This window comes from Mastacembelus armatus, chromosome 4, assembly GCF_900324485.2.
Source record: "Mastacembelus armatus chromosome 4, fMasArm1.2, whole genome shotgun sequence".
In the NCBI taxonomy this organism is placed as follows: domain Eukaryota; kingdom Metazoa; phylum Chordata; class Actinopteri; order Synbranchiformes; family Mastacembelidae; genus Mastacembelus; species Mastacembelus armatus.
Window position 1 is genome coordinate 15,014,552 of NC_046636.1, and position 10,568 is coordinate 15,025,119.

General features: G+C 40.2%; 1 protein-coding gene across 1 annotated transcript; it reads left to right on the plus strand.

Moving 5' to 3' along the window:
- The first annotated feature begins 514 nt into the window (after positions 1-514).
- Positions 515-6,014, plus strand: LOC113129524 (desmoglein-1-like). Its single transcript, XM_026305572.1, has 6 exons — positions 515-565; positions 1,706-1,864; positions 2,071-2,212; positions 2,520-2,680; positions 4,821-4,952; positions 5,668-6,014. Exons 1-6 carry the CDS (start codon positions 515-517, stop codon positions 5,980-5,982), a joined length of 960 nt encoding a protein of 319 aa, XP_026161357.1. The 3' UTR covers positions 5,983-6,014.
- The last annotated feature ends 4,554 nt before the right edge of the window (positions 6,015-10,568 follow it).

Sequence of the window (10,568 nt, forward strand, 5' to 3'; positions counted from 1 at the left end):
CGGTGGCAAAGCACGGGGGGTGGATGAGATCCGCCCCGAGTACCTCAAGTCTCTGGATGTTGTTGGGCTGTCATGGCTGACACGCCTGTGCGACATAGCGTGGCGTTCGGGGACAGCACCCCTGGATTGGCAGACCGGGGTGGTGGTTCCTCTTTTTAAGAAAGGGGACCGGAGGGTGTGTTCCTACAGAGGGATCACACTCCTCAGCCTCCCAGGGAAGGTCTATGCCAGGGTGTTGGAGAGGAGGATCCGGCCAGTAGTCGAACCTCGGATCCAGGAGGAACAATGCGGTTTCCGTCCCGGTCGTGGAACACTGGACCCTATATCCTCTCGAAGGTGCTCGAGGGCTCATGGGAGTTTGCCCGACCAGTTCACATGGGCTTTGTGGACTTAGAGAAGGCATTCGACTGGGTCCCTCGCAACATCCTGTGGGAGGTGCTCCTGGAGTATGGGGTCCGGGGCCCTTTGCTGAGGGCTATCCGGTCTCTGCACAAATGGACTAGGAGCAGAAATAATGCGATCGGTGTACCGGTCCATTGTGGTGAAGAAGGAGCTAAGCCGGAAGGTGAGGCTCCCGATTTACCGGTCAATCTACATTCCCACTCTCACCTATGGTCATGAGCTTTGGGTCATGACCGAAAGAACAAGATCGCGGATACAAGCGGCTGAAATGAGCTTCCTCCGCAGGGTGGCCGGGCGCTCCCTTAGAGATAGGGTGAGGAGCTCGGTCACCCGGGAGGAGCTCGGAGTAGAGCCGCTGCTCCTCCACATTGAGAGGAGTTGAGGTGGCTCGGGCATCTGTTTCGGATGCCTCCTGGGCGCCTCCCTGGGGAGGTGTTCTGGGCATGTCCCACCGGGAGGAGGCTCCGTGGAAGACCCAGGACATGGTTGAGAGACTATGTCTCCCGGTTGGCCTGGGAACGCCTCGGTGTCCCCCCGGAAGAGCTGGAGGAAATGTCCAGGGAAAAGGAAGTCTGGGTATCCCTGCTTAGGCTACTGCCCTCGTGACCCGGTCCCGGATAAGCGGAAGAAGATGGATGGATGGATGGATGGATGGATGGTTTCCCAAAATATAGTTTGCATTGTGAAATAAAACATGCAGCTGACTTAACATGTGAACATGTGAAATGATTGCATCTGTTGTATTACAGCTCCATTCTGTTGCTGAGGTGAAAATCAACTCTAGAGACAATGTGGTGAGAAGAAGTGGATTGTTCCTGCAAAGAATCTAACAGAAAATATAAACTACACTGGAAAGAAATACATTGGGAGGGTGAGTCATGGATGTCCACTAACTCTGAGATAGCTCTGAAACAGCTTGGCCAGTTTGACTGTGGGCTGCAACAATAGGTGAAGATTCATTTGGGGTCATTGTTTATTTATTCGTATTTTATACTTTTGGCATTAAATATACGCAATACTGAGTTAGGATACAGTCCAAACACCTACTTGTTTAAAAGAAATGTGTTCACAGCAATTTTAATAAGAAAAGCAGTTCTTGCCTTTGATTAATAAGCTAGTAAATTTCTGTCTGCACTTCACATATACAAACACAAACACCAGTTCCTCTAGTCTTGAGAACTGTGTGGTACTATGTTTACAAGACCAAATATGCTATAAAAATAAGAAATAAATAAGAAAATGTTAATCTTCCAGGTGCACTTAAAATAATAAATTAATCAGATTTTTGTGCTTAATGTTTCAGATTCATTCAGATTCTGATGATGGCACAGGAAATATTTACTATTCCCTGGAAGGAATTGGTACAAACCAATATCCTTTCAATGTGTTTGTAGTCCACCCTAGAACTGGACTGATTCAGGTAACCAAAATACTTGACAGGGAGGACATTGCTAAATATGAGGTGAGTGATCCATTACATATTTCATTCTGTTTTGCTGTATTTTTTGGCTTTGTCACATTTCCCTTCACAGCATTCACTAATTCTTGTTGTATGGTCTAGTTATTTGTGATACAGTAAAACCACAGTCCAATTATGTTTGTAAATAAATGTGAAAAACAGATGACTAAGTTGACAATGTTTGAGCGTTTATCTTTTTGATATTTCAGCTGTTAGGTGTTGCGACATTCAAAAATGGCACAGAGGCAGAGAGAAAAATTGACATACGATTCAAAGTTGTCGATCAGAATGACAACGGTCCAGTGTTTAGACCCCTCAGCGTCGGGGTGGTGGATGAGCTCAGTCCTACAGGTGGTGCACTGTTTCTCTTTTTGTGAGCAATGCTCAAATGATTCCATGCTGATATGTAATAGCAAAGTCACCCTACATCCTATCTAATTTGTTATTATTTTTTTGCCAAGCTGTTTTGGACATTGTTCCCAGAAAGGAAGTTAGCAGTGAAATTGCATATTCTTATGATGAGAAAGTCTAACATGTTTACAGTAAATATTTTTTAATTATCTATTGGTTTGGTTGCCTTCACACTGCTCTTATCAGAAAATGTTACACCAAGTACATGAATTATTCTCTTTCATGACTTTTATTTCTTTTTTCACAGGGACCTCAGTTATGAAAGTTATCGCAACTGATGCTGATGAACCAAATCATGAAAACTCTCAGATTGCCTACAGCCTCATCAATCAGAATCCACCCGATGACATGCTCTATATATCAAATGATGGGACCATCAGGGTCAAGAACCCTTCTCTGGACAGAGAAGTACACTGTGAACTATTTTTTTATTTTCAATTAAATTGGTCTAATGAGACAGTGTTTTTTTCATTAATACTTTATTTTGTAATGTGGCGGTTGGGGACAGTACCTCTGGACTGGCAGACTGGGGCGGTTGTCCTTCTTTTTAAAAAGGGGGACTGGAGGGTGTGTTCTAACCACTCCTCAGCCTCCCCAGGAAAGTCTATACCAGGGTACTGGAGAGGAGAATTCGGTTGATAGTCGAAACTCGGATCCAGGTGGAACAATGTGGTTTTCGTCCCGGTCGTGAAGCGCTGCCCCACAGCTGCCCCCGCAACCGGGAAGCGGAAAAAAATGGAAGGATGGATGGGTGGATCTGGTGCCCTGTCCTGGGTGTACCCCTGCCTTCCAACCAAAAGAGATCCCCGTGACCCTGGTTAAGCAATAAGCGGGTATAAAAACTGGATGGTTGGATGGATGGGTGGATGATTTTGTAATTTTTTCAGAATGTAGCTCAGTACATTCTGACAGTGAAAGCTCAAGACCTCAACGGCAAACCAGGAGGAAACAGTGCAACTGTTTGCAGCTGTTACCATTAATATCAGAGATGTAAATGACAACCCTCCAACTCTGGAAAAAGACATGGTAATTTTCTTTCTCCTCTACTATATCAACATGTTATGCTGCTTGTTGGTGTTGGAATAAATATTTTATATAAGGGTTTTATGTATATAGATAAAATAGAAAATTTAATTAACTAATTAATTAAAGAAACAAAAAAAAAAAAAATAAAAACATAGAATAAGACAAGATAAAATAGAGAATTAGAATAGCAGTGAGTAATAATAAGAACACAAAATAAGATGAATATAGGTTATTCATACAAAAACCAGTAAGCAAAGCCTGAGGCATGTAGCCTGTTAAAAGAGATAAATTGACATGGTCTAATAAAGATGAAATGATTAGTGGCAGGATGTCTTTGAGCAGTATAACTGGGATGGGGTCTAAAAAACATGTTCATGATTTAGATGATCTTTACAGATGATTCAAGAGCTACTGTAGTAGAAGCTTCATCTGTGGCATCTGCAGGGAGGATCTGATAAATCTTATCTCTAATAGTCATGATCTTATTTGTAAAGTAACTCATAATGTTATAACTGCTGAGAGCTCCTCTGATTTATTACCTTATTTTTCAGAGCGGCCACAGTATCAAGTGATAATCAACTAGTGTGGGAGTAAAGTTGAGGCAGCTGTCCTTCACTGAGTTAGCACATGGCATAGAAGTAAATAAATATGGAATCATTTCCTTAAATGTATCAACAGCGTTGTGAGACAAACATCTGTTGTAGTGGAATTTTCTTCCAAACACTGCATGATCCATTATCCATCCATCCATTATCTATACCCGCTTATTCCTAATTAGGGTCACGGGGATCTGCTGGAGCCTATATACATTATTTTAAATTCAAAAGTTATTAAAGAATGGTCAGACAAGAGGATTTTGGGGAAATAGTATTAAATGTTCACTTTCAATACCATATGTCAGAACAAGATCAAGGGTTTAATTAAAATTAAATTAATTATTTACATTTTGAGAAAAACCAATAAAATCTAAAAGTGAATTAAATGCAGTGCTGAGACCATTATTTTCAACATCAACATGAAGGTTAAAATATCCCACTATAATGACTTTATCTGAACTAAGCACTAGATCAGATAGGAAGTCTGGAAATTCAGTTAAAATTCTGAATAAGGGATAAGTGGACGGTACACAATAACAAGTAGAGCTGGTTTTTGTGTTTTCCAGTTCGGGTGTGAGAGGCTAAGAACAAGACTCTGAAGGTAATTGGTAGACTAGTGAACTTGAAGTAACAAGTTAAGTATGGAATTACCACAAAGTACTGGGCAAGTTAGTGTTTAGGTAAGTCACAGCTAATCTGTTAACAAACAGAACACAGCTTTAATCCCCTTGTGATCAAATCAAAGGAACTTTTATGGTGCAGTTAAACCTCATGTATTACAGACAAGCTTATCAAAGATTCTGCTTTTCTTTTCACATATTGTATTGTGCTGGGTAAACTGAAAATTCACATCCATGTTTGAGGACTGCAGAGACCTGCTGCAGTTGCCACACCAAACAAATTTATATAAAACTCTGTTGTTACAGTCATTCCTCTGTTACTGCTCTTCTGCCACTGTGGGAGTGGTGGGGGTCTGGCAGGAGGCTTTGCTGAGATACCTTTTGATACCAAATCACACCTCATCAACTTACCACACTGAGGGCCTGGGAGAGAACACGGTAAGAACCACATCTTCACCTTTAATATAAAGAGCTTAATAAATATTTAGAAAGATTTTATAAAAGGCTATATATTCATAGAGCATATCTACAGATTTTTTTTGGAATGACACATAAGAAGGAACTGGTTTATTACTGTATTATTAATTTGTTTCTGACTGGCATATTTTTTTCTTTTGTTTCAGTTGCGTTTGTGCACATCATTTTTGTTTGAATACCACTGAAAGTACAAGACAATACTGTCCAAGAGTTAGAAATACTGGCTTTATGATACATTTTATCATTTAGCAGACACTTCTTTCTAAAGAAACATACAAATGAAGTACAAGTTCAAGCCATAGGACATCAAGGAGAATAAACAATCATACACTACTGAAGAGACATAGGGCTGCAGACAAATGAAGTATCTCACAAATATACATGAAAATACAACTTCCTTTTATCATATGAAAGAGGGAGAAAAGGAACAAGAGAATATTGGGTTTGGTAGGTAATCGCAGAAAAGGTACATCTTCAAGAGATTCTGCTAATTGAACTAAGTGTGTTAACTTGTTTTGCTAGTGAATTTTGTGTTACTCTTTGGAAACTGAGCCATTAATAGATATTGGCTATCAATATGGCAATAAATATGGCTATCAGAAGGTAAATATTTTACAGCTAACAGCTCTTTTGTGTTGACTCTGTTCTGACATTTGCATCCTTTGGTCTGTTGTAGGAGGTGCCACTGCTGAACACACTAGTACAGCTGGGTGGAAATGGTTTCAAAGTAATTCAGAGTGACAATAACAATTCAGCAATGGTAAAATCTGTCACTTCTGTGGGTGGAATAACTAGGGCCTCCTATCAAAGTGGTTATGTAGGTGCAGAAATGAAAGAAATGTGGAAAAGTACAAATCGAAACATCAGTGGCTTCTACCAGGCTACTACGCTCGAGAGCAGAGGAATCTTTGATGGAGGTGGAGGAATCTTTGATGATATGGCTCTGCCACATGACTTTTTTACACACTACTACAGTCAGGTGAGGAATTAGCTGACCACATACAGTAGAAAGCCTCAACAGCCATGGAGTAGCACCTAGCTAGTAATGCCAGTTTAAAACGGTGGACCTGAGAGCTCAGCAGTCATACCTAAATATAACTAAATGCTGGAAACGCATGCAAGTGGTCAGTATTTACTTGTTCTATCCATCCATTCTCTATAGCTCTTAATCCATTTCTGGGGGTAGAGCCAATCCCAGCTAACATTGGATGATCAGATCACCTGTTTATTACAGGCACATAGAGACAAACGCTCTCACTGACAATCACACCTATGGGCACTTTTGAGCCAAGCAATAAATCTAACACCAGTCTGCATGTGTTTCAACTGCTTTCTTAATTGTTGCCACAGCAGTATTTATTCTGGTTTTAGTTCTTGCATGAATGTCTTTTTTGTTGTGGCGTTCTTAAATACCATCTTTTGTTTGTGAATAAAAGCTTCTGTGGGTACCTGCTGTGACCTAGTTCAATACCTGTAGCTATAAAACAGACTATGTCAGCCTAGGCTGCAATGGCAGAGTGTGCATTAGTAGATAGTAGGTTTTCAAGCTGGTTGGCCGTCCAGTGAATTCGTTTGGGCCTGTCAGGCTTTTTGTCCACTGCTTCAGCCACAGGTAATTGAGTTTTTTCTTTATTCTGTCAGTACATTTAATTTATACAATGTCATTGAGATGAAAAGAGAAATTCAAGAAATGCAACAAAGAACACTACTGAAAGAAATCACCTACCCTACCTTTAACTTTTCTTAGTAATTTGAGTTCACATGGCGATCATATTTAATTCTGAAGAACCTATTAGCTCTTTCAGCTAACTACTGTAGGTCACTGTGTTAATAGGCTAAAGAAATCTTTGAAACCACGGATTTTGTTTTAATGTGTCGAGACTGCAAGCATTACGTCATTGAAATTTGTGACGTTTCTGGTGTTTTCTACTGAGATTGTTTTTGAATTTTGTTAGGAAGACATGACTACATTTATTTAAAGTGGAATTAAATTACAACAGAGGTTGCATCATGAACACCAAAACATAAGCCCCCCTCACACAACAAACAGTAACCCTGATTTCTTTTTTTCCAATAGGTGACCAGTGAAAAAGACAGCTCTGCAGTGAAGGATGGTCTGTCGGTTTATAACTATGCGGGCCATGGCTCTACTGCTGGCTCTGTTGGCTGTTGCAGCGCAGTGAAGGGAGGGATGACAACAATTAAGGGAGGGATGACTCCAGTGAAGGATGGGATGGCAAATCAAGCCCAAACGGTCCTTCTACAACAGCAGCCTGTCTGCTACACCACCACAACTGTGCTGCAGCCGATGCACTACATAGTCCAGCCACAGGTTCAGAACACTGTTCTTCTGACTGAGGCACCAACCGCCAACCTGCAGGGTATGGTATTGGTTAACAGCTCTCAGCCTGTACCTGCCCAAGGTGTGGTTGTTCAGGGACAGACTGTAATGTCCAGCAGACAAGCACAGGGGCCCGGCAAAGTGCTGGTGGAGAGAAGCAGAGGTCGAGGGTTGCACTACCACAATGGAAATCTCTCTGGCTCTCAAACCATGATGGTTTTGGATGGCGAGCTCCCTGCAGGGTCACTGAAAGTGTTAAAAGGGAGTCAGATTGGCCTCATTAAGGGAAGCACTCTACAGTCAGGAGAGATTTCAGGATCTCAGAGCGTCCTGGTGGTTGGAGGTCCAACAAGCAGCACAGGGCAGCTGATACAGGAAGAAGGAATTCTGTTCCAGAAGAACGATGTCACTAGTGCTCAAAGCGTCCTCTACAACACTTCCACTACCACATCAGTGAGCACAGTCCCCACTTACTGCAAGGTGGTGGTGAAAGAGACCAAAGAAATTCATTGAGTGAGAGATTTGGAGGCCAACAGCAGACCTTTTCAGTGATGCCAATAAGACTGCTCCTCTGGCCTGGTCCAGGAGATGAGCTTTAACTAATACTGGTATTAATGCTGTTAATTGAAATATGACTGTACTTCCTTTTGGGGTGGCATTACATGGAGTATTAACCAGATTAATCAGTCTTTCAAAATTAAGAATAACAAAATATACAAACAAAATTTCCACTCCAGGAATATTTACCCCTCTTCAAAAATTCTGTTCAACACAAAATTCTAAAATATATTTTCTTAGCGTATTAACTTTATTATCAACAGGCCTGGTTTCTGCTTTCTACAAATTCCCCACTATACTCCTATCTAGTACATGGCTTTACACTAAAGGGTCTTTTTTACTTCCATCCCTTCACCTTTCTAATTGGGCTGAGAGGTGAATCACAACCAATAAAATTACATCCATGTCATGACAGGCAGCTTAAAACTCATTGCAGTAGGTCACTTAAACACCATACTTTCTGGCACGCATATAGGAAAGCATTTAATTCTCAATTAACTTTATTAACAAATGACAGATTCTTTTATCAGCTTTGTTTATAACCTTTGTAAAGTCACTATGAAATGAATGATATATGAAATGAACTGATTTTGATACGTTTCTAAAGATGTTTTAAAGATTATTCACTACTATTGCATACTTATTTATTCCTTATTATTCCTTATTCCTTCATAAATGAAATTTTAGACTGAGCTACACATATTTTCTATTCTCTCTTGTTTCATTGTCTTAATCTGTCTTATATATGCTGTATGTTTCATCTCTCGTTTGTTTTGAACCCATAAAAAAAAATAAAACACATATCTTGAATTTTAACCTGAGTCTTGGTTTCCTGTTTTGTACTTTATTTTGGTCAGTTTCCTGTGTTCTAGTTCTGTTTGTGTTAATCCCAGTTAGCTTTGTGTCCGTGCTCATTAGTTAGATTATGTTCACCTGTGTCTTGAGTTGTGTATATATGTCCCTGGTTTTCCTTTGTTCCCTGCCGGAACATTAGTTACATTGATTCATGCTTGCCCAAAAGAACCTTTCTGTTTCCCTGTCTGCCTGCCTGCCGAACAGCGGAGAGTTTTGTGTTTTGCCTGAGCCCTGGACGATCCAGGGGAATAAACCTGCCTGTTTGTCCTGCATTTGGGTCCTCACCTGCTCTTTCCTTCACCACCGCCACGAGAGCATAACAGAGTTGAGTTTTAAGTGTTTGTAAAATGTAAAAACAAAAATTCTTTGATATACAGTATTCTATCTCTAACCATGGGTAAATGATGTTTTAAAGAAACAGGCTCTCAGCACATCAGAGCATTCCAAGAGTAGTTGAATGTTGAGGGTTGTAGTGTACACCAGTTCGTAAGACCAACAATCATGATTAATAACTGACTCCTAAGCAGTGGAGACAGGAGATTCCTCCTTTAACATGACTAGACAGGAACAGAGAATTGTACTCCTTTAGGTAAAGTCTGTTTTATGTTAATGCACCTCGCAGCATATCCTATAAGATCACTTCAGCCAGACTGCCTGAGGCCAGACCCACAAACTTCTCTTTCTTCCTGACTGACCATTAAGAATACACATTTTTAAGGTCACACATTTTCATCATGGACCCCTGAATCTAAATAAAAGAACTGTTTCCTATCTAACCTATCTATCTCCACAGGGCCTGCCAGCACGAAGAGCCAGATTTAATTTTGTAAATTTTATTTCATTTTGCTAATTTCATTTTGGGATAAAGACCTCCATACCCCAATGTATATGCATTGTAATAGTTTTAACTTGATAGTAATAAGAATTTGTCACATTAATGTTATACTGTGCAAAATGGTAAAGAAATGGACTGGAATAATGGACATAATGGACTGAGATGGAGTGTTGCAAAGTTTAGACAAGCACCAATGTAGTGGTGCTATTTGGTGATAATGTTCTGCACACAATTAAATTATGTACATACATGACCAAGATTTAATTTTCTTATAAACATTTGGTGCTCATTTCATTTGCATATAGCCACATTGAGCTCTTCCTCCTGATCTTAGAATAAAATTTAAAAAAAAAAACTATGAAATGTATTGTCAGAGTTGGAACAACCATTTCTAATAGGTACTGACCACTGCATATCAGGAACACCCCACAGGACCTGCAGTTTTGGATATGCACTGCCTCACTCATCTAGCAATCAGAATTTGGTCCTTGACAAAGTTGCTCAGATTCTTACACTTAGTCATTTTTCCTGCTGCCTAATATCCCACTCCATGGGGGTTTGATTATACCTGCCAGTAGTTTTAATGTGGTGGTGTATAGGTGTATATGGAATCTACACTTAACATGGCCTGGCTCAGAGGTTTCCCAGACATTGCAATGTCAACAATGACTCAGACAAACATACCAGCAAATAAAACAGAAAACACCACACCCTGTTTATCTGTTTTCTGTCACCTACTGTAATTTAATGTTTTAATACATTATGTCATTATGATTTTGACTTAGACTAATTTCCATCGAGACTTACCTAAACTTTAAATATAACCCCTACTCACCTAACCCTTTTGTAGAAGTCAGTGCTTTGTTCCTCAATAGGAAGTTCAGGTTAGGTGAAGAGATCCAATCCTGCCTGACCAAACCTGTCTGACATGTCACTGTGAACAGGTTCCACTCCATTCAACATAGGAAACACTTGTACACACACACTT